Source organism: Borostomias antarcticus, assembly GCF_949987555.1.
Source record: "Borostomias antarcticus genome assembly, chromosome: 10".
Taxonomy (NCBI): domain Eukaryota; kingdom Metazoa; phylum Chordata; class Actinopteri; order Stomiiformes; family Stomiidae; genus Borostomias; species Borostomias antarcticus.
In genome coordinates, this window is record NC_140243.1 from 15,783,790 (window position 1) to 15,808,514 (window position 24,725).

Below are 24,725 nucleotides of genomic sequence, written 5' to 3' on the forward strand. Positions count from 1 at the left end.
CTGTGTAAAGGCTTGTTGTTCCTCTGATCTGGATGTCAAACACAAATTCCGTGGTCATTTGTTTTCATTTATTTTGCAACGCAAGAGGAGTTTTAAGTAGGCGATCAAACCCGGCGCTGCTAATTCCACACTGCTCTAAACGTTGTCACGTAATTTGTCCTGATTAGGAATATCCCACTTTGACATTCATTCTGTTCCATATACTTTCCGTCAGCGAAACTACGGGAGGCTTGCTTTGATCCGGGGAACGTGATGAATGGGACCAGATTGGGCAGCGACTACAAATTGGGCTCCATGGTGACGTTTCGCTGCGAGGCGGGGTACTTGCTGCAGGGGTACTCCACCCTGACCTGCATCATGGGCAACAGCAAGAGACCGGAGTGGGACAGAGCCAAGCCCAGCTGCCAAGGTGGGACAGCCATAGATCAGTTCTTACTTCTACACAGTTACACGGGCTATCACAGGAATGTACGTTTTTGTGCTTGCTGAATGTATGTTTTAGCGTTTTAATGCTTGAGCTTTGAGTTCTTGCTAGAGAATTATAATTTTGCTTTGTGCCACAGAAAACACATAAATAAATAAATTAAATAATAATAATGCAGTCACACATTAAAAATTTCTCCTATGCTGTTTAAGTAGACCAAAAATTGCTGGTGTTTCACAATACTGTACCGTCACCAGAAAATAAAACAGAAAGGCACATTTAAAATGTTAATTTCGAAGCTGGTCTAATTATGCGCCTTGGTTAAACTATATGGAAAGTGAAACAGTGTCGGTGTTACAATGGCGTCACCCCACACCTTTTTCCGGTTGATCTGGCGAGACTCAGCCGGTAAATCCCCTCTGGTCACATATGTTTCCTCATTACACGCCTCCTATCACTCAACGACAAGACCTGGATCCGTTCTTAATCCGTCCCTCTCTGCATGGGCGGATTTCGCATGTGCGCCTCCTGTCGCCGGTGACGTGCATTGTGTCCCCATCTGCCGACAGCTTCTCTCTGACAATGCAAGGCAAAGCCCCAGGCACCTGCTACAGTAGATGAGGGGTGTGAGGGGCATGAGGGGCGTGAGGGGCATGAGGGGCGTGAGGGGAATGAGAGGCATGAGGGGCGTGAGGGGCATGAGGGGCGTGAGGGGCATGAGGGGCGTGAGGGGCGTGAGGGGCATGAGGGGTGTGAGGGGCATGAGGGGTGTGAGGGGCATGAGGGGCGTGAGGGGTGTGAGGGGCGTGAGGGGTGTGAGGGGCATGAGGGGCGTGAGGGGCATGAGGGGTGTGAGGTGACTGGATCGTGGGCCCGGGTGACTAATTAGCCACGTCGTTAGCGGCCCTGACGTTGGCTCTGAGAGGTTGCAGGTGTGGGTTTTTACAGCCACTAACAGAAGCTGCTAGCTCTCGGAGTCCATGCACCAGAGCAGGGGACAGTAGAAAGCACTGGAGGGTGGTAAACAAAATTATGTAGCGGCATGAATATGGATGGCTGTCGCGGATATGGTGAAGAGCTGAGGTATTATGTTATTGTGTCATTGGCCTCCCAGGTTGGACTGTCCAACTGCAGCATATAGTCCTTATCATCATAACTAAATTCATTCCTTCCCCTTGCTTCTCCTCCCCTCTTTAAAGTCTAGTTTCCTTTAAAACGTCTGGTTTTCTGTAGACCTACTGAAATAACACGAGTCAGCAGTAAAATAGCAGTTCTTTCCTCCTCTTATATGTGGTTTATTTTGCTTACCTGTGCAGTCGTGCCAGGTTCGACGGCGTCGGCTGAGGTGTTGTGCTGGCGCGTTGTAATGTCACTTTGTGTTTTCTTCTGCAGCGCCATGCGGGGGTCGCTCCACGGGATCAGAGGGGACCGTGCTGTCCCCAAACTACCCCCGTAATTATACCCAGGGTCAGACCTGCCTTTACGACATCTTTGTCCCCGGGGACTTCGGTAAGCATTTTCATTCCCATGCCGGCAGTTTCTCTTCGCTGTTGCAGAAATTGTGTTTGCATGCTGCTCAGCTAGACTGCGGCTGCTAGACTAAAGCTTTATACCTTTACTGTGCAGTATAGAATTGAGGATTTATAGAAATGTCTGGAAGTCGCAGAGGAACTAGAGGCTGACTGACTCTCTGACTGAATTGTTGACTGACTACAGATGGGCAAGCAGACATGCCAAGATTCGTAGATTTGTATAATCCAGTTTTCCAAGCACTCAAACCTATTGAGGATAATATAATGTGGATATTTACTATTTCTTCGGGGTTCCTCCCACATAATGTCAGGATAAATGCCCCTCTCCACCTCTTATGTACCAATCAAATCCTGCCTCGGGGTCACAGTGTGGCAGGCAACGCTCACGGTCGAACGGCGTGCGCCGCTGTATTTCCAATGGAGTCATAAAGTATTAAAGCTGCGTACCGATTGGATATGAGCTGCATCTCCGTCCAGTACCCGTCTAAGCACGGCCCAAGGTGGACTCGCTGTGACGGCGAGGAGGACGAAAAAACTACAGAATCAGGGGGAAAAGCAGAAATTGATTTTCTTGACATGAAAAATGCTCAATAGTTAATGGAGGACAAGGTCAAACGCAAAACGCCGCCGGGAGTAAACAGGGCTCTTCATACAGAGCTAGAATATACACTACATAACTCAGCGCTACACTTTAGAAGTGATTCGACGTCTCCTCAATGGAAATAAACCACAGAGGTCTTGGAGCCATGTTTTCTCTAGGACAGGGATTTTTCTCTATAAAACCCCCGTGTTCATGATACATGAATTAATCTCTAGTTTGACAGTCCTGCTCTGCAGCTCCGACTCGTCCATTTCTCCAGGAGTCCACACACCCACCATTACCATGAATATTGCATCACACACGGGTGCTGCCCAAAGTGCTAAGAAAGGGCTTAATGGGGTGTGGGAGCCGTGGAAATAACACCCCTATAGCTCGGCCAGAGAGTGACACTCGAGGAAGCGTAAGACAGTGTTGAGTAGGAAATTAATTAATATTTAGCGGCTCCGCCTAAAAGGATAGATATAAAAGATACAGGTACTATAATAATTTAACACCATTGGACACCGCCTACTTCCCTGACCCCCTGTATCTAGTGGTTCTTGTTATCTTCAACCTTTTCTTCCCCTTCAAACCAACCTTTACTTTTACCCTATTGCAGGGATCGTATGTGTTCAATACTAACTACCTAGACATTTCAGTAGAGTACAGAGCGGTGTGCACCAGTGTGTGTCAGATGTGGCTCTGAGACTGTTGGGCGACCTGAAGTGTCTCTACTCCACCAGACAGGCGTGTCAGGCTTGAAGCTTTGGCATGGAAAGGTCAGGCTGAAATATCATCTCATAATTCTGGTCCACTGGGACACACAGATACAGTACCAGGAAGAGATCAACTACACAGGATGGATGTGTTATACAGTAGGTTTCTGTGGACCGTGCATGCTTCATAGATGTACCTTACAGAATATTCATGTTTATCCAAGTGTGGTCTTAGGTTAATGTATTTATAGCTGGTTTTGAATGTGACTGAACCTGAGGCGAATCTCAAAATCTTAGTGAATCTGGTTGCTAGGGTACTATCTATGTTATGTACTGTATATGTATCGTTCATTATGTAGCCTATATTGCAGTACTGAAAGAATTTCCGATGTACAAATCAATATGCATTCATCCTTCCTTTTTCAGTTTCTTTCTTTTTCTTTCATGGTCTACAGGCTGCTCTCTCCACCACAGAACCAGTCTGTTTCTCTCAGTAAGCTTGACAGTTCTCTCTGTCTGGACTAGAGTGCTTTAGACTAGGGTGCTTTTCCACTGACCAATCCTTAGCCACCAGGCTCATACTGGTATGTATGCTCTTTGCACAAGTTCATTTATTTTGAAGCTTGTGGATGTCAGTAAGGCATCTGTTGCCCTTTTATGTTTGATTATTCTGTCAGAAATAATTTTTTCACTCATATTTCAAACATTAGCGTTAGTACTGAGTAAAGAGATTAATTATCCATGGTAACCAACCTTTGCCTTCGGCCAAGCTCGTAGACAGCCCTGCTAGATTTCAAAGGTTGTTTACTGGAAACGCTGTGAAGATAACTTTTTGAAGAAGGAGAACAATACAGTCTTCTGTATTGATCCCATTTGCATTTGAGCCATCCTAACACTTGGAGCTGCCGCAGTACAGCGCCCAGGGACCAGTGTCTTAGTCAGGGGGCACTGACAGGAGTATTAACCCCAACATACTGTACATGTCTTAGATGGTGGGAGGAAACTGGAGCACCTGGCAGAAACCCACACAAACACAGAGAGAACATGCAAACTCTACACAGAAAGACCTGGGACAAAACACATGCTGTAGTTAGGGGGCAGCTCAGCTGACGGCCCCTCAATATTCTGAATCTGAATCCCCTTAGGAAGTCTGACTTCTCATGTTTTATTGTTTAGTCTTTGGTTTTCGCCCCTTGTGGTGCCTTTTTTTTTATAAATATTTTGTGGAAACTGTTGAAGCTGTCTTACATTACATTACATTAGTCATTTAGCTGACTAAAACTGAAAGTGACTTACAATAATTGCATTTAAGATAGGAAAAGCCAATGTACTGGTAGTAGCCCAGTAGTTTTACTTTGGTGTATTTTAAAAATGTTAGTTTGTCACTCTAGTAGTTGGAAAATTCTTAGTGCAGCTTCAAGCTAGATCAGGTCAGCCTGTTCATAATTCATGTTACCGTTCATCTTGTTTGCGTCTCTTCATCTGACTAGTCATTTGTCTGCTTACATCTCCCGTAATCAGTCCCACTTGCGTTCAACCGAATCAATTCAGTCAATCAGTGAATCCATGCTCAGTCAATCAATTTAGTCCCACAACTCATTCCCATCACACTTTTATGGATAGGCTTTCATCTACTGGTTTTGGGGAAGTGAGTCACTCTACTAAAATGTTCATCCAGGATTCCTGCGGTGTAAATATCTAAGCTGTTATACTTTTTCAGCTATCTGAAGCTGGCCATGCTTTCCTCATAAAGAATGATAGTGGTACTTGAGGGAGTCCAAAAATAGCAGTTGCTATCAGTTCACACCAAACATTTGAGGACAGATGCAGACTCTTAAAGGTACAGACATCCTTTTTATGACTAGTCAATGAGCATGAAGTGAGGTCTACTTGCTCAACTAAAGTGTCAATAGGCACAATTTAGTATTTATGATTTATCGCCTCTTCTTCCTCATCCTCATCCTTCGCTTCAAATTGCCCTTTCTGCATACTTCCCCATAGGCTAATTTAGCTTAGCGATTAGCCTTTATGCACACTTAAGGGCTTCCGTAGCCCAGTAGGCTACTCTTCATTTGTCTTCCTCCTCTTCCTCCTTATTAATCCTCAAAATGGCCGGCCCGGACTCTAAGCTATGCAGCAGCTATACTTGTATTTGTAGTTGTGTTGATGAGAAAAGGTTATGGTATCCGAGTGAAAAAAAGCTAGTGTCCGTGGACTGAGTTCCAGACATATTCTACACTTGTAGATTAAACATTGTGCTTTGTAGTTTGAGCCTTTTATGGATAGGCTTTCATCTCACTGGTTTTGGGGAAGTGAGGCAAGCTTATCTCCTTGGTGTAAAGCCACAGATCTGCCGTGCAGAATGTTAACTTTTATGGAGTACTTGGTGTTGTGCACACTTTATAAGACATGAATCACGCTGTTAAAGGGTGGAGTAAAGTCTTCATGAGATCTATATGCTTCAAAAGCCACTTGTAGGAACTGTGAGAAGGCATTTTACCCATTATATAATGTTGTATGATCCCCTTATCAAGTAGTAGTCAATCTCTTAAGTCTCCTTTATTATACACTATACTTCATGCTCCGGGCTAGCACTTTACCTTAAGTTGACATTGATTACTAACTGCTGTATTAATAACTCTCAAGTAGAACTGCTATGTAATTATATGGTAATTTAGCAGCATAGGTTATTTTTAGACATGTGGGACAAGTTATGGGGGCGTGGGGAGGGAGAAGTGTGGATGTACTGTAAATGTCAAACTTTCATTGGTAACACATCTATAAGTTCCCATACTGTACATCATACTTTACCACTAAACGACATGACTGCTAAGCCATAATACCTTGTAATGACAGTGATTACTTCAGAGTGGGATTGCGTCCTTGGACGTTCCTTCAGTCACTTTGCAAAGTCTTAGTCTTAGCTCACAGGTCATAATGAGCCAAGTCATTCACAACGTAAAACTTTTATAGCCACGACATTTAGTCCTTGGCTGTCGCTGCAGGCTTTATGGCCGAGGCATATGTCTCTATGTCATCAAATGTACTAACGTATGCATGATGCCTGGCATCTGTGCGTGGAGCACTGTCAGATTGCAATCGGCTAATAAATCAGGGGCTGTAAGTTCAAAAGTACTGTGGAGAGTGATTATGAAATCCCCAATCCTGGGGTGTTTACTCTTTGGGTGTTGCTCGCTGAAGAGTGAGATTATACCTGAGGCTCTCTGGAGCATGGCTAGCTCTTCCCACGCGCAATCACACTCAGCCTGATTGCTCCCGCCAGAGTCTGGGGTAGACAGGAGCCTAATAGAAGGTGTGATCTCCAGGGTGGACGTAGACTGATGTGCTTCCACTCTGGCCGCACAAGTAATCTCTAGGGCTGTACCGGACTCGGAATTTTGTGAGTCGAATGAGATTTGCCTTTTCGAAGCAGAGATTCGACAAATTGTTCCTTTTGTCTCTCGTTTTTTTGATAGACTGAGGGGAGACCGCGGGAGTCTGGACAGCTGTCAAACTTTAAACTCAAACTTGCAGGCAGCACAAAAAAGAGGGGTATTTTCCTTGCTAAACATGCATCCTCTAGCCCACATTGTATATCTACTTCAAATGCCTCCTCAACTGTGCATTTCAAAGCAAATAAGCTCTGCGTGGGGCATCAGTCAACAAGGACATGTTGTGAGTGTCACTAAAGCATTTTCATGGACGTCAGAGCTCTGTCTATGGTAACAAAATATTTATTTTTAAAGCAGTTTTGTGCTGTGATATTCCATTTGGCGCACAGTAGGTTAGGCGCACAGCGGAGGGGAGAGGGTTCCTTGCCTTCTTTCCTCCAGTGTATCAGTCTTAAGTCCCCTTTTACTGCACAACAAATAACTACAGTAATATCCTAGGTCTAAAACGAATGATTGGTCCTATATACAGTACTGTAAATCACAAGGCAGATGAGCGGTCTTAGCCCACCAGCGCATCTTGACAGTGGAGCAAAAAAACAACTGCTCGACTTAAAGAATCTCAGTCGACTGAAAGTTCTCCGACTGATGATTGGACTCGTCGACTTTCAGAGGGTAGCCCTAGTAATCTCCGAACATAGGTTTAGTTTCGTCCTTGACTGGGTACTACACCTTCCCTTCAGGAGTTAACTACAACCTTCTACATGACAGGGGCACGCTGCCTCAGAACAAAATATATGGAATGGAGTTGTAAACAAAAGGAGTACTGCCAAAGTCCTGAGTGCCAGATAGCGTCTGATGGACTGTAGTTCATGCCAGAGTGCAAGCTCCTGCCCTGCCAAAGGCCTGATGTAATTTCACTGTGATAATGGATCATTAAAAATATCTGTGACTGTGGCTGCTGTATAATGCCACAGTTTTCTGTAAACGATCGCCCCGGAGCTGGGCCCCCTGAGACTGATGTGATTGCTTGAAACATGTGATTAATTCAAACAAACCCAGAGTGCATTACAAGAGGAGTATCTTGCTGGCAGACCAATGAAACAATCGCAGTCACATCACATTTACAAAATTAATGTTTCCAAAAAGAAAATTAGATTATGATCTCCTGCTATTACCATCAGCAGTAATTACTGTGCAGTACGTCTGGACTTCACGTCTAGACCATATTCCCCCAAAAATATGGACTAAATTCATATTATATAATACCACTGTTAGTCAATGAGAAAAGAATGACCACGTTTGTGAGCACTAATGCTAATGGTAAAAAAGAAATCACTAAAAAGCAAGATCTTTCACATTGCATTATAAAATACTGCATCCATACGATAGCACAGCCCTGGAGGACAAAGGATTCATCGTCCCTCTGAATAAATTAGGTAACAAATTTACAATGATTTATTGACTTAATAGCTGGATGTGATCACAGCGCAGGAGCAGATTGGGGTGACGCATGGCTGGTTTTGGATTAAAGAGAGGGATGAGCTGCTGCTGCTGCTGCAATACCATGAGGTGCAAGCCAATCTGTGTAGCTCTGCTGTGCTGTGCTCTCGGCTCTCTATATGGCAATGTTACAACAGACCCCCCCCCCCCCAGACAGAGGGCATTAGCCCCAGCCGTAAGCACCAGGACAGGACAGCACGTTGTTTAGGCTTAGTTAACAACATCCGGTTGTCATTCTTCTCTAGGGGTCACATCCGATGCATTTCCTGTCAAACGCACAACTGAGAGTGAGTCACCTTAAAAAACTGTATTGTCCGCCCTCTCCAAAGTTTTGAACAGAGCTCGCCGCTGTACTGCAATGGCGGGATAGGCCCGAAAACTCTATTCAGGCACAAAAAGAAGATGACAGCTCCTTGCATTATTCATAGCCAGGAGGAAAAACATATGTTGCCATTTTTCCTGCCTTGCTGTGTTATGACTGCCTTTAACACGTCTCAGATGTGCTGTCCTCCCCCGCAGGAATAAAGCTGATGTTGCGGATTCAGGCTAAACTGGTGCCAGATACATTAGTATTGTCCCTTTCCCTCTCCCTCTTTCTCTCCCCCTCTTTCTCTCTCATTCATCTCACCCATCCCCTGTTTCTCCATACTATTATTAGTGTATAGGCTACCTGAGTTGGTGCGTATGTGCCAAAGCTCTCTGTTCCAGTAATTTAATATAACATATTGTTATGTCACCATGACGCTGTGGGTCCAGGATGCGTGGCATTTGCATGCGTTGGAGGTAACTACTGTAGTGACTGGCCTCATTGCTTTCCAGTAGTTGATCATGGATTAAAGTGTCCCTGTCAGAGGGAGAGAAAGGTGCCTGCCTGGCATTCTGGGGGCTAAGCTCCTAGCTCTGGTGTTCATGAGTCTTCATCACCGGAAGCGAGGAGTGTTTAGTTTTCACATGATGCCTGCGCGCTAGAGGGTGAGATTAGGCCCGATATCTCTCCTAACGACCCTCCACATCGAAAAACCTACTGATCTAATTGCCCATGTCCATTAACACAGGAGGTGGATGATAAGATTACACCGCAATGCCAGAAATACACAATTTAATGAGACCTAGTTCATTGGAAATATTCATGTGAGGTATTTCCATATTTATCACCATGTCCATTGTCTTCGTTTCATACGCTCTTTACTCTTTAACTTTGCCTCACTGCCCTTCAAGAAGAGAGAGGATTATTATTTATAATAATCAGATTATTTAAAGGACTAGTTTGGTATTTAGCATCAAAAGCCCTGTAATAAGGTTATTTACGAACGGCCCATATCAAAATGTTGACAGACTGCACGCTCTTGAGATATTAGTGCTAATTTCTCATGTAACAGCTAACCATATTATGGATCTCTCTCTCTCTCTCTATATATATATATATATATATATATATATATATATATATATATATATGCCCATAGAGATCCGTTAGCTATGACTTAGCTCTGACACGAGCAATGAGCACTAATATCTCAACAGTCCCCAGTCTGTCAACATTTTGACACGGGCCATTCTATGTGATCGTAAATAATCTCACAGTATAACAGGGATTATGATGATAAATACCAAACAACTCATTTAAGATTAACCTTACATGCTTAGAATGAAATATCTCTCTTCGATGGTCTGTGACTCCATTCAAAAGATTTTTTGATATTGAGAAATTTCATATGATGATGAATTGGTCTTGAATGTACCTGGATTCATACAGTATGACATTTTCAGACTGGGCAATATCTAATTGGGAAGGTGTCTCAAAGATTGCATTTGCCCATTTGTCACTTCTGCAGTAAATTGTATTTATGCTCACATGTTGTATTATATACACAGAATATCATGTGACTGTATGTACAGTAGTCACAGCACATCCATTAATAAGGAGGTTTGCTCTCTCCCTGTCATTATCTCTCTGCAGTGCTTTTCGGCCAGTTTGTGGTTTTCCAGACGTTGGCCACTGATGTTGTGGAGATCTACGACGGGCCCTCGTCAGAAGCCGCCCTCCTCTCCTCTATCTACGGATCCCACTCAGGTAGTAGGGACCTACTCTTCTTTAAAACGATAACGGATAATAAACTGTGGTCCTAAAATAATACAGTACTGTGATAATGGTCATGTATTGCTAAGAATTGCATTTCTCGATATGGTATCCATTGTGTTCATGTACTAGGACCCCCTAAAATAAAGTGTTACCATTGGTTCTATTTAATACAATTTCCCCCCATCAGGAGAAACATTACCTTTGAGTTCTGGCAACAAAATCACCATCAGGTTCACCACAGTGGGTCCAGAGACAGCCAAAGGATTTCACTTTGTCTACCAAGGTAAGTTATTGTCATTCTACTACATTCTTGATCTCAGATTTGTCTCCTAAACTCACTTTAACTGCATTATAGCCTGGCAAAAGGCTCACTGGCTGGTTTAAAAAGAGTTACATTTCTGCAGCACATTTGTCAGTCCTCTATTGAAGGGTTCTTTCAGCGCGGCTCCACTGACCGCAGCTGGGCAGAGCAGGGCCAGGGATTGACTTATCATCACGGATATTCTTGCCACTCCACTGTTACTTTTTTTCCTATTTCGGTGCCCTTCTCTACTTTCAGCATTTTATGAGCCTGCCCGACTGGGCATGAAGAGTACTTTTCTGTACTCTCCTTGGATCCATTGCTACAGGCAAGCTCAATCACAGATAAAGTGATTGAAAGGATTTTTAATACTGCATAAGTTCAAGCTCAGATCAAGTGATTGAAATGTGAGTCCTACTGCACAACATCTGTGTGTGTGTGTTTGTGTGTGTGTGTGTGTGTGCGTGTGTGTTTGTGTGTGTGCACGCGTGTGTGTGTGCATCTGGGTGTGTGTGCGTGTGTTTTTTTGTGCGTGTGTGTTTGTGTGCGTGTGTGTATGCATTTGGGTGTGTGTGTGTGCGTGTGTGTTTGTGTGCGCGTGCGTGTGTGCGCGTGCGTGTTTGTGTGTGTTTGTGTGCGTGCGTGCGTGTTTGTGCGTGTTTGTGTGCGTATGTGTGTGTGTGTGCGTGCGTGCGTGCGTGCATGCATGCGTGTGTGTGTGTGTGTGCGCGCCTCCCTCCCAGCTGTCCCCAGGACCAGCGCCTCCCAGTGCAGCTCCGTCCCCGAGCCCAGATTCGGGAAGCGCATCGGAAACGACTTCAGCATCGGCACGCTGGTGGTGTTTGAGTGCAGCCCGGGCTACACACTGCACGGTGACACCTCCATCGGGTGTGAGTCGGTCCCCAACACGCTGGCACAGTGGAACGGCACCGTTCCCACCTGTGTCGGTGAGTAGCAGGCCTCTCACACACTCGCCTGCATGCAAACGGTCACGCACAGGCCCGTGTGCACACACACACACACACACACACGTCAGTGCCTTGTCTGAAATGGCCCTCACGTGAACTGGTGTCTTTGTGGTTCACGGCGGTTCACTTACAGCAGAGGGAATTCAAGTACAGTATACATACAGTAGCGTTTTATGCACACTGAATGCCCCCCACCCAGCAACGCCCCCCATACGGGTCTGGGCTTCCTGTTCTATCTGCTGGGCTATCAGCTGCCTGAAGCATCCCTTCCTCCAGCTATTCAGTAATGAAGAATAATGGATAGAAAATGTTCTGCCTTGCTTTATTTATTTAGCCTTTTCTTCTCTTGCTCTCTCTCCCTCCCTCTCTCTCTCCCTATCTTGCTCTGAATTCACACCCACTGATCATGCAAAGCTTGTCACACTTTTTTCTTCATTCCACAGCATACTCCAGGAAAGAGAATGTTGTTTTGTCTTTTCTTCTCTCTCTCTCTCTCTCTCCCTCCCTCTCTCTCTCTCTTTCTCTCTCTTACACACTCTATCTCTCAATTCACACCCACTCGTCATGCAACGCTTGCCACCCTTTTAGTTACATTCCACATCCCTCTCCAGTCACAATGGGCTTTGTTGTTTAGCCAAACTAGCACAACATTTTACTGTGTCATCATTGAATTATGCCCACTTGAATGAACACAGTACATTTCAATATCCCCTACTGAGAAAGAACTCCCCAACAGAATCAAACCTACTGAAGTGTCTCGTTTCCAGCACTATACTCTATACAAGAGTTCCCAAAAGGTTCTTTTGGGTTATCCCAGTAGGAGACCCACTACAACCTTTGTACCATCCAAGAGCTTTGTTGGCTCTTGGTTGAATTGTTATTGGTGCTAAGACTCTTACTGGAGCCTTGGAACCAAAAAGCGTCTTTCTTAGAGGGTCTTTCACACGGACCCCTTTTCAGTTCCACGTAGCATCTTTTTTGTTCAGATGGTATTGCAAGTGAACACTTGTGTGACAGTGTAGATGAGCCCCGCCCCTCGTGCCCGTCTCACCCAGGCCTGACCTCAGGTGCAGGAGACTATAAGGAGCATCCATCCTTGCACGGCTTCCATGGTCTGTATAACGCCTGGCCGGATTCCATTACCTCTCAGCTCCGCGGGTGTCTCCGAGGAACTATTTATCCAGCCATTTCCCTGAGAAAGCAGTTGGAACATCTCATAAAGGCAGAGAGAAAGCTTGAGCGGGGGCTCACAGTGGCAGACCAGAGTAGGCTATAGGTATTAGGGGTGTAACAATATATCGTGCAACAATATATTGCGATACAGAAACGTCACAATACGTATCGTCAAGGTGAAAACAATATTGTGATAGGTTTATTGTATATCAGTGAACACTGGCTACACAACGCTGGTAACAAACATGTCTTTTGACTAGGTCTATGCATGATATTACAACAGTTAAGCTCTAAATTCACAAAGTGTATTGGAGTAGAAATGTGTAGAAATGCACTATTGGTGTGAACAGCAGCGCTACTGCAACGCTTCACACCTGCCCTTAGTGTATCGTATCGTATTGTTATCGTCAACCCAATATCGTGTATCGTATCGTATCGTGAGATTAGTGTATCGTTACATCCCTAATAGGTATACATACAGGCTCTGTTATTAAACATGTAGAATACTACACCAGCCATCCCAAAACATCCCATTCATTTACTCTAACCACATCCTGTAGACATACTGTAGCAAGCCGAGGTGAGATAATGGCCGCTTCAATTCTCCACGCATTTCTGTGGTTATGTTGGCTTAGTCACCGCCCGCATGTTAATTGATGTCCTTATTGGGCATGCTACATGCGGCGAGTGCTGAAGCGATGGTTATTGGAGAGCATGATGAATGGAGGTGAAGAGGGAGGTGTACGGCCGGAGCCGGCGGAGGGAGCGGGGATGGAGTCGCCGGCCGCGCAGCGCCGCTGCCCAGAGAGCGTGCGCGGCGGCGTGGATATCACCTGTAAAATATTGATGAGTTTGGAATTGCGGCAAACCGGATCGCTCGAATGATTTGATATAGGTGCGCTGCAGCCTGCTAAGCAGTACTCGCGCAGGCGAAGGGAGAGCAGCAGAATGCCTGTAGACCCGGATTATAGATAAGCACTGATCGGTTCGGGGGACGATCTAAACATAGGTATAGTCACTGGCCTCTAGATCAAGTCCTGTCCTTTACAGATAACATCTGGTGCTACATGTGGAGAAAAAATGTCCTCTTTAACGCTTAGAAGGGCATCAATTTGTCGTCCTTTGTGCTGGTCATATTGGGGAGGGTGGCAGATAGAATAGCCAGTCAACCCTCAACCTTTATCCCCCGTGAGAGAAGAAAAGCAGAAGTTATTGTTCCTTGATTGACGTTTGGATTCCGTGAACATGCGGAGGACACATGCTCACTCGGAGCACGGAGAATGGATGCGGAATGTAATTTGTTCTCATCCACCCGTCGGTCATGAAACGGCCGTTGAAAAGCAAAAGGTGGCTAGTTAAAGATGGGGGACGTTTACATGTCAGGGGAACGACGAGTCTTAACAGAGCTGAAAAGTGAAGTGTGGTCGTTTGTGATATGCTGTGATTTGTCCTTCCCTTAATATTTCTTATCACAGTTTTCTTTCCTTAAAAATGCATGTACTACTGTATGAATGTAATATAAAATATATTCACACTTTATTATTGCAACCAAGAACATTTTGTATTCAATATGAATCTGAATGGAATTTCTCTCACCAGCGTTTTCTCATGTACTCTGGATCTTAATGTTTCCTACTTTCTTCTCTCTCCTCTCCTGTCTGCTTCTTCCTGAATCCCCCCCGCCTGCTCCTATGCTGCTGCTTTGTGTGTGTGTGTGTGTGTGTGTGTGTGTGTGTGTGTGTGTGTGTGTGTGTGTGTGTGTGTGTGTGTGCGTGTGTGTATGTGTGTGTATATGTGTTTGTGTTTTTGTGTGTGTGCTCCTCATGCTGTCTACTCTGCGTGAACCCTGTCATGCCCTTGGACAGTCCCCTGTGGAGGCGTGCTCACTGCACGCAAGGGGACCATACTGTCTCCAGGATACCCTGAACCCTACGCCAACTATCTCAACTGTGCTTGGAAGATCTCTGTGCCAGAGGGAGCCGGGATCCAAGTGAGGGAAAATACTGCATAAATGTAGATAGCAAGAAAAAAGCAGTTTGGCAGAAGAGATTAAATTTGAACAAAAAAGGTCTTATATTCTCTCCTCCTGCTCTTTTTGTCCTCAGATCCAGGTCATAACCTTCGCCACGGAGCACAACTGGGACTCATTGGACTTTTTCGATGGGGTAGACGGGAACGCGCGCCGTCTGGGCAGCTACTCAGGTAGAAGTTTCAAACTCTACTCCCCAGTCGGCGTCTCAAACATGTGCCACTGAAGCCATGTCTAAAAACTCAGCAAAGTTGGCGATAGGTAGGACAAGCGGAGGTAACACTCAGCATGCCCTTCCGGAATGTTCTAGTGTCAGAGGGTTGAACGGACAGGGAGTCACAAAGAGCAAGATTGCTTACTGCCTACTTTACACAGTGGGGAGATATTTCATAATGCTAAATCAAGCTCTGGCTCCTACCCCCCTGTGGACTGGCGGAAGTTTAAAAGGTTCTGCAAGGTAAAAACAGGATGGGAGTTCTACTATAAGTAGCTCAACAGCTCCCTCACCACATTGCTTTCACCTACTGTACCCCTCTGGATACCTGTAGGCTGTATGAACGGGCTGGCCTTATAGAGAATACAGACTGAAATGTGATTTATGCTCTACGCAACAAACGAGGCGCAAAATGGCTGCACACCTCTTATGTATTTACCTGATGCAATTACTGTACACAGGATTGCCATTCTGTGTAGCGTGTGTACGTGTGTAGAGTAGCAATCAGGCTAAGGTCTAGCAGCAGATGTGGGAGAATAAACACTGATGTGACGGCCCTCTGGAATGTTCTAGGCACCACCATCCCCCAGCTGCTGAACAGCACATCCAACAACCTCTACCTGACCTTCCAGTCAGACATCAGCGTGTCGGCCACAGGGTTCCACCTGGAATACACAGGTATGAGGAGAGAGGAGGTTCTATCTGTTGTTCTGTGTATGGGATCCCCCCTCCCACCACTATAGCCTTGTTCCTTTGGAGGCTGTTCTGGCCTCCAATTTCTGGAAGTTGTTCCACATGTTCTATGTGTCCATCCCCCAACACGTTTAACTACTCAGTGAAAGGTTCCATGTATGTGTCCAACCTTCCTCCTAACTCCTCAGTGAACTGTTCCATGTACAGTTTGTTGTCCACCCTCCCTACATTTCAAACTCTTCAGTGAACTCCTGTCGGGTGTGTCTGCCATCACACTTAGGGTGTGTTCACACCTACACATTTGATCCGTTTGGAATCGGACTATTGGACCAAAAAAGTTTGCTCTGCTTCGTTTGGAGAGGTGTGAACGCGTATTTGAACTTGGTCCCCGGATCAAATAACCGAACCATGGTCCGCCTAAAAAGCACGGACTCGGTCCGCTTCGAAAGGGACCATGCTTCACTTCGCTTTTGGTGTGAACGCGCATCGGACTATCCGTAGGACCAAAACAAAGAACACGTCTCCTGTGTGATAGGTACACGGAGAAGGTCTCGTCGGCATCCATCAGGGCCCGTATTCTGCGTTGGTACCAACTCCTACAACTCCTTTGCATTGAAAAAAGCAGCGCGCCTTCATTGTTTACACACGTCCAGATTCGGTCATGCTCATATTGGGTCGCCGTTGTTATTTGGCCAGAGCACCAAATAATCACAAGTAGCGCCAGTATGGCAAATGCAGTGCGCTGTTGTGGCTCCATTGTAACAGTGATTGCTGTAATTACATGCGGTTAAGTATTTTCCCTCGTAATTTTTCTAGCCAATAGATGAGCAACCTGTATGACCGCTTGACATTTGTTTACATGTGTTGGTTCGATTACACAAATGACAGTGTGAATGCGAACCAGACCAAAAAAACTGCAACAATGTTGCAACTTCACTCATTTGGTCTGGTCCTTGGTTCGGACTTTCTGGTGTGATCGCAACCTTATACTGTAACTGCTCTTTAGAGCCCTGTCTCTCCAAAGGCGGTTCTGTCTCCATGACCACCCGTGATTTGGGTTTCTCTGTAAACTGTTCCGTTTCTGGGACCACTTATGGATTATGCACATTTATGTGTTACATGTTAATACACAGAGGCAGATTTCTGAGTGACTACACAGGTGTAAAGAACACACTGCACCACAACGGCATACTTTTGAAGTTGGTTACATTGAAACTAGGGTTGTCAAACTTAATCTAATTAATTACATGATATGTAAATAATTAATCACGATTAATTGCCAATTGATCGCATATCCATTTTTTGATGGCAAAAGCCCCCAAATGAAGATATTTCAATTCAAAGACATAACATTATTGTGGCCTTGTGATTGTGGTTACTGACCGACGTCCAGTGATCCCCAGTCAGAGCAGTGTATTTGGCCGCGCCAGTACTTCTATTTTTGTGGTCTTTTCTGTGTCATACAGGTGGTGGATTTTTGTAACTACGGTGCCTCTTAGAGGCAGCTTGTAAGTTGCATCAGAGGAAGCAATTTGCCATTAAGCCATCAAGCCATTAAGCCCTTGTCTTCTACCATGGAAATTGGCCTGCAGTCCACTACAATCCACTTTGCGATGGAGTTTGTCAATTTTTCAGAGGTAGACTCACTCTGAGCCTGCTCTCAGTGATTGTGGGGTGACGAAGCCCGCTAGTAGGCTATTGGGGCTGACAGCTGTTAACATGTTTAGAATTGAGATGATAAGTTAGGCTATAACTGCTCAGATAAAATGCAAATTATTTCTTGCAGATATGGCACATGACCACGCTCTTATTAACCAGCCCATTTGTGAGTTTTTTGAAAGTAAACTTTCTGTTTAGAGGGCAAAGCAAAGTGATTATCCACCTCCTTGAGTTAGTTTGAAGGCAGTGATGCTTTTGCGTGACATACGATGTAGGCTACGCGGCCATTCAGGTCCAAATTAAGTTTGTTGCTTCAATAATGTTAAATCATGCGATGACGCGGCAACTGTGCCACCTACAGCAGGACTAAATCAATGAGTGCGATTCATTTGCGTTATTTTTTATTAACGTGTTAATGCTTGCATAATTAATGAACTTAATTAACGTGTTGAATTGACAGCCCAAATTGAAACATGACTGATTGACTTTTAGTGCAGTGCGCAAACCCAAGCTTAAAGCACAGCGTCTAGCAGGACATAGAAAACAATGCAAGACATGATCGAAGTGAAAGTCTGTTGAAAGGATTCTCCCATACCTGCACTGATTTCCTCTGGAGCCGAACCAGACCATTTGTGATTCAGATGAGAGAGCTTATGAATTGACAGCTTTTCAAGACTGGACTTAATTATTCTCTTTGCGGTCCCTCACTAGTTCAAAGTCGATGTACTCTAACTCAGCTACAGCAGACTGCCCTCTCCCTGTCTCTAATCAACAGTGTGACAGATCAGGCAAACATGGCATTTTTCCATTATGAGGATTACAATTTCAGTGCTCTAAATTAATGGATGCATTAGTTTACACAATCCCCAGCAGAAAATAATAATCATCAAATAATAATCATCAGATAGAATACTACTAGTTTATTTTTCAAACAGTTGGAACGATTGCCTACACATTGTGCCGCATAATACGTACAAGGCGGAAAACTGTTGGGGATATCTTTTATTTCGGCATTCAAGGTTAAATGATTTAAAAACTGCCATGATCCAGACATGCTAGACACCCTCCACACCATAATATCAGTCATTCGAAACTTTATTTTAATGTCACTCACTATCCTCTATGTGGAAAACTATCGATGGAAGGCCTAATTAAAGGAAAAATGTCAAAATACTTGGAGATGAAATAGCATACCAATATTATTATATGCTATCATATCTGTTTTAATGTAATACGTGATTTTAAAAATCTCAGTAGTGAAAGCTAATGTCTCCAGGGCAAGAAACAGACATTTCTCTGAAGTATTTCATTTTATGTAATCTAGTTCAGCCACAGACTCATCCCTCCTTGACACACCACAAAGCGCCTTGGCCAGTCCTTTGTGCCGGTAGCTATCAAGTTCCACAACCAAGGGCAAGGCTTGACTTGGTTAACTGCTGGAGAACTGGAAAACTGTTAGAACTGTTCACTTTTTACTACTGAATCCTGCATGGTGCACTTTGCACATGGACTTATTAATGCATTCATTCATTCATCCATTGCATTACATTACATTACATTACAATCATTTAGCAGACGCTTTTATCCAAAGCGACTCACAATAATTGCATTTAATGTAGGAAAAGCCAATGTACTACTACTTGCCAGAACTCACAAGTGCATCTCCTTTCTAAAACAAGTGACTAAGAGCATAATCTAGTGCTGAAGGCAAAGTGCAAGAGCAATCTAAAATACAATAGGTGCTTAAGAGGGAGGATCGTTGTAGTACTTCTTGAAGAGATTAGTTTTGAGCCTGCGATGAAAGATGGGCAGCGACTCTGCTGTCCTGACGTCAGTGGGCAGTTCGTTCCACCACTGCGGGGCCAGGACAGAGAAGAGCTGTATCTGTGTAGATCGACCGCAGGGGCCTCGAAGTGATGGGGCAACCAGTCGCCCTGAGGCAGCAGAGCATAGTGGTCGGGAGGGGGTATAGGGTTTGACCATGAGCTGGAGGTAGGAGGGGGCTGCTCCTTTCATTGCCCTGTAGGCTAGTGCGCCAGAGGTTTAAACTGGATGCGAGCTGCTACAGGGAGCCAGTGTAGAGAACGGAGAAGGGAAGTTGTGTGGGAGAACTTGGGGTGGTTGGAACACCAGGCAAGCAGCAGCTTTCTGGACAAGTTCCAGGAGTTTAATGACTAACGCCGGGGCCCCAGCAAGGAGGGAGTTGCAGTAGTCCAGGCGGGAGATGACCAGGGCCTGGATGAGCACCTGCGCCGTTTCATCAGTGAGGAAAGGGCGAATCCTCCTGATGTTGTAGAGCAGGGCTTCTCAATATTTTGCAACTTAAGGCCCACTTAACTAACTAACCAGAGGACCACCATCCCAAATACTGTACATGAGATCTGAGGGAATGTTCGCTAGCTAAGTTAGCTGAACACATTTGTCTCAACACCAAGGGATGTGATTGGCGTGGTGATATTCAAACATAACTGGCCATTGAAATTATACATTTTAACTTGACATTTTTATATAAATATGTGAATTCTTGAGTACAGTACATTTTAGATAAAAAATAACTGGCTTTGTAAATTATCAAACTTTTATTTTATTTTTTTCTAACCATTTGGCAGTAGGCTACCACTGCCTCCGCGGGCCACTGGTTGAGAATGGCTGTTGTAGAGCATGAAACTGCAGGAGCGTGTGACGGATGTGATATGTGCGGAGAACGACAGTTGGTCATCCAGGGTCACACCCAGATTCCTCGCAGTCCGAGTCGGCGCCACCACATTCATTCATTCATTCATTCATTCATTCATTCTGGTACCTCTCCTGTGTTTCATTTTCTTTGTTGTTGCTGCTACAGCACCTATTTCCTTACGGGGATTGTTTATCTTATATTCCTCTCTTGTTTTAAGTGTTTCTGTCATGGTGACTTGACTTGTGATTGACTTGACATTTAGCAGTGACTTGACTTGCTTGAGTCTAAATACAGGGACTTGCTTGAGACTTGAAGGTTAAGACTTGAGATTTGCTTGTACATGTGTGACTTATTCCCTACCTTACACTTTACTGTAATTGTTTGGAGTGGTTTGAGTGATTGCTGTTGCCACGTTTGTGTTCTGTGACTCTGTCCTAAGCAATAGGTTTGGATTCATGTCCAGAGCCTCAAGCCCCCAGCTATGGTATAAAAGTGGGCGATCGCTACACCGTGGGCGATATGGTATCTTTCCAGTGTGACCAAGGCTACTCTTTGCAGGTAGGAAACTAAAAACAAGTTAGAAAACAACTCCAACTGTTGGGATACTGGAAATCATTGTTGCTCTGTGTAGCGGAGTAGCTTGTGTGTGCAGAGTGGAAGTACCCCCAAGGTGAGAAGCAAGAGGCAGGCGCCAGTACCTGATACCTGTCTCGCTCAGTCCTTTCTGAAGAATGTTGGTGTGATGTTTCAGCGTCACTAATCCCATATTGACTTTTTCACCGGAGCGTTTCGCACCAAGCTTAGTGACCTAGCGCAGTTCTTTAGGTCCAATCTGTTCCAAACCCGAAACCATACATTGCTGCATGGTCACCCCAAGCCCCTAAGTCCTATACTAGGTCCCTGTCCAGAAACAGCCCCTATCCTCTCAACGCAGGACTATGTGCCCTTCCAGAAACAACCCATGGCCCCTGGTTCCTATACAGTACAAGGGGCCCTAACCAGAAACAATCAGAAGCCCTAAGTTCTACATTATCGACCCTGTCCAACCCCTGGCCCCTAGCCCTTAAGCCCTAGACTCATTGATCTGGAAGGGATACTGTAAGTATAAATAAGAGGTTGAGAGCTCTGCCAAGCCTTCCAGAAGACTGTGGAGCTCTTACCATATTGCTTATACCTATCCATCTTTTTCGAGATCTACAGCCTATAGCGGGAGCTCATCCACCCCCTGTTAAGATGATGAAACACTCACACTCACCAGAACCTTCAGGAAGGATTGTATTGTAAAAACTCTCAAAATAGGAAACCAAAGCCAGAAATCCACCATGGTTCCCAATGCAATGAAATATGTTTGAATAAAGCTTTTCAGAGGTGGTTCTGTCGAGAAGCACTAAGCTAAGGGCGTTCAAACTCTAGATTTGATCATTGCAGGTCCGTGCTATTTTACTGTAATGGAATGGAAATATGGTTGTAGGCGTGTTGTATCTCTCCCAACAGGGTAACGCATATATCACTTGTATGCCAGGACCTGTCAGAAGATGGAATTACCCTGTGCCACTGTGTCTAGGTAATATATTCCCTGTATTCCATTACCATCATTTGAGTCTGTAGAGGATGTTAGATTGACAGGATGTTTGTTTTGGATCACATCTGCCTGTATCTGAACCGACTATGACCACAGGACCCTGCCTTTCAATGTATGGTTATGCTCTTTCCAGTGTAAATCAATAAGGCTTCGCTCCGCTATGCAGCTGGTTAGGATTTGACTTCTCTCATGAGTATACCCACTCCTTCCTTGTAGTTCCACTGCTGATTTCCAAGCTGATTCCCGGGATTATACTTGGGAGCTGCTCTCTTTGGCAGGGTTTCACTTTCTGCGTTCCCAACACATACACGCACACACACAGCATCTAGCTCTACGGTTCACTGCAGCAGTAAATCCAGGCTTATTGACGTCGCAACCCTGTTGGACACGTGCGGTTGTCATCTGGAGCCTCTTCACATTTCACCCCGAGAAAGGCGCTCTCTCTGTTGCCAGTAAACTGACATAAAAGCGTCCGGCCTTTGTGCGCGTTCATCCAAACACGCGGCCCCATTTCACACAGGCAGGCCGACCAGTCTCAGCCAACAACACAATTATTAGACCCCTTCATAGCGGCTTGGTTCCTTTGGTCCCAGAAGACACCAGTACTGTGTTTCCAGCCCCCCCAGCGCAGAAACAGGCTGCCGGAGGAGCGACAGGGAGGATTCAACGGGTGCATCTGCCGCCTGTAATTGCATTACGCATGGGTATTTACAGTACGTGACAGTGAGAGGGAGATTGAGTTTAACCTTCAGAGCATTTTTTTTATTTTTTTACCTTCAGTGTTTTTTTGTTTTTTATCTTCAGAGCGTTTCTTTGTTTGTTTTTTCTGTGATGTAGTTAAAGAGGTGTCATAGCGAGACTTGAATTGATCAGTCCCTGAGCTGTACAGAGTGATGTGACGCTATTGATTACTGACTTCTCCATTTATTCCATTCCAAGGAGGGGATAACGTGGTCGTGTGTGGGCTGTTGGCGGAAATACCTCAGTGAATCACACACACACACGTACACACACACTTACCCCTTGAAAACAATCGGTAACACACACACTTGCGCATACACGCATACTGTGAACACACACACACTTGTTCACACCTCCTCTCAGCTGTGTGTGTGTGTAACATGTTGTCCCTGGCTGGTGTCCATAGCTCAGTGTGGCAGTTCGATGACAGACTTCAGTGGCGTGATCCTGAGCCCAGGCTTCCCAGGAAATTACCAGAGCAGCCTGGACTGCAGCTGGAGAGTCCAGCTCCCTGTCGGCTACGGTCGGTCTCCCATCAGCCTATTTTTTACTGCTGCTCCTGTTGTTGTTGTGGAGATAGTCATGCAATCCCTCACAGAACAAATGTTGTAAATCAGAATATCCCAAGTCAGAAGTACAATATTTGCATTCTACCTAAGTCAGAAACCCTGCAAACTCTTCTCTTCTCCCAAGGCATCCACCTGCAGTTTCTAAACTTCTCTACCGAAGCCGTACACGACTACCTGGAGGTGCGCAGCGGAGGCCCTGAGAACGGGGTCGTGATCGACCGCTTCAGCGGATCCGCCGTGCCCGACTCTCTGTTCAGCACCACCCACGAGACCAGCCTGCTCTTCCACAGCGACTACTCCCAGAACAAGCCCGGCTTCCACATTGTCTACGAGGGTGAGGCCAACGCACAGCAAGGGGAAGAATTGAATGTGTTTGTCTCCGTGGTGTACAACAGCATCACACCAATCGCTACAGTAGTAGTAGTACAATGAATAGAGAAATCTTACAGGTCAGAGACCAAACAAGTAGCTGTGACTACATCCACAGCTACTTGTTTGGTCTCTGACCTGTAAGATTTCTCTATTCATTGTGTTCTGCCTTAGAGTACAAAGGGTACAAATACACTTTTCCACATAATGTGGAGATGCTAATATATTGTTAAAAATATTTAAAATCGTGTGTCTGAAATCCAAATAGTACAATGCCCGAGTATGCATTAGCATGTTTATTATGCATCACCCAGGGATTTAACTCACAACCATAGACACCAAAGGGAAGGTCATGTTCTTGTTGAGCCAAGTGAGAAGCTAGCAGTTTGACCTTCGCTTGATCTTCTAATAAAATCTACAAAAGAACGTTCTCAAACAAACTTTAATCACGAGGCATGTGGCAGCCTTCATGTATGCATGTATGTATCATATTCATGAGTGACAAACTGGTGGGGGTTGTTTTTTGGCTCATCTTAATTGTAGAGTAACTGAGGCTGTACTCAATCAGTGGCCAATCAATTTGGTCGGATGTAGTCCTAGGCGGGGGTTGGGAGTGATGAATTAAAAATACAGTAGGACCCCACTCATCCGAACTTCAGAGATCCGAACCTCCCGGTCTACCGGACAGGCTAAAAAGCCTGCTAGCCTGCTATCTGGTTACTGGTGGGATTTTCATTACAGTACTGTATCCTACTTTGAATAAAAACAGAACTGTATGTAGACCTTCATGTTGCCTGTAGGCTGTAGTCTACTGTCACGTTTCATTTCTTTGTTACTCTAATGTCGAGCGCAAAACACAAACGAGTCTGCTGCGCGAGAGCTGCATTCCTTGGTAGCCAGAAAGCGCGTCAGCAACCTGAAGCAGCATCGAGTCATTTTTCGTTCCCAGTTAATGGACTTTGGGAACACAGACGTGTTGTGAGCATGTAGATTAGCCTACTAGGCCTACTGTATTTGTTAAATAATAGCCTACATCGGTTGTTTTAGAGACTTTCCTTTAAGGCTACGATAGCCTAAGACACGACAACTTGTCTGTCATTTCATTTATTTATTTCTTGATTATCATTTGCTCCAATTGTTCTAATGTTGGGTTGTTTTTAGGCTATACCATTTTGTTCTGCGAATACAGTAGCCTATCGATGCAGCGTAGGCCTCATTTGAGAATAAAGTACTGTATTTGATCAAAGCACGCACTCAAGTGGAAATTCGGTTATTTTATTATAGGCTACTGTAGGCCTATTATAGGCTAGGCTGTATGAGTTTAGTTGGCTATTTGATTGCAATTTTGATGCATTTTCACAAGTAATTAAGGGTATTTATCGGTCTATTAAGAGTCTGATGAAACAAGTATACCACTTATTGAATTTGGTGCATTTTAACATATGTTTCAGTCATCCGGACATTTCAGAGATACGAACGACCTTCGGCCCCGTTGGGTTCGGAAAAATGGGGTCCTACTGTAC

At 44.9% G+C, this 24,725-nt stretch overlaps 1 protein-coding gene across 1 annotated transcript in view; it reads left to right on the forward strand.

Moving 5' to 3' along the window:
* Positions 1 to 24,725, forward strand: part of LOC311314026 (CUB and sushi domain-containing protein 3-like) — a gene marked incomplete at both ends in the record, with an annotated part of 136,469 nt that overhangs the window by 68,616 nt on the left and 43,128 nt on the right. The window contains 12 exons of the mRNA XM_084444309.1: positions 215 to 409; positions 1,817 to 1,933; positions 10,105 to 10,218; positions 10,415 to 10,510; positions 11,272 to 11,475; positions 14,535 to 14,659; positions 14,775 to 14,871; positions 15,486 to 15,590; positions 20,381 to 20,499; positions 21,436 to 21,505; positions 22,671 to 22,787; positions 22,958 to 23,167. Coding sequence (XP_084300435.1) covers positions 215 to 409; positions 1,817 to 1,933; positions 10,105 to 10,218; positions 10,415 to 10,510; positions 11,272 to 11,475; positions 14,535 to 14,659; positions 14,775 to 14,871; positions 15,486 to 15,590; positions 20,381 to 20,499; positions 21,436 to 21,505; positions 22,671 to 22,787; positions 22,958 to 23,167 — 1,569 coding nt within the window. The remainder of the gene's footprint in view (positions 1 to 214; positions 410 to 1,816; positions 1,934 to 10,104; positions 10,219 to 10,414; positions 10,511 to 11,271; positions 11,476 to 14,534; positions 14,660 to 14,774; positions 14,872 to 15,485; positions 15,591 to 20,380; positions 20,500 to 21,435; positions 21,506 to 22,670; positions 22,788 to 22,957; positions 23,168 to 24,725) is intronic.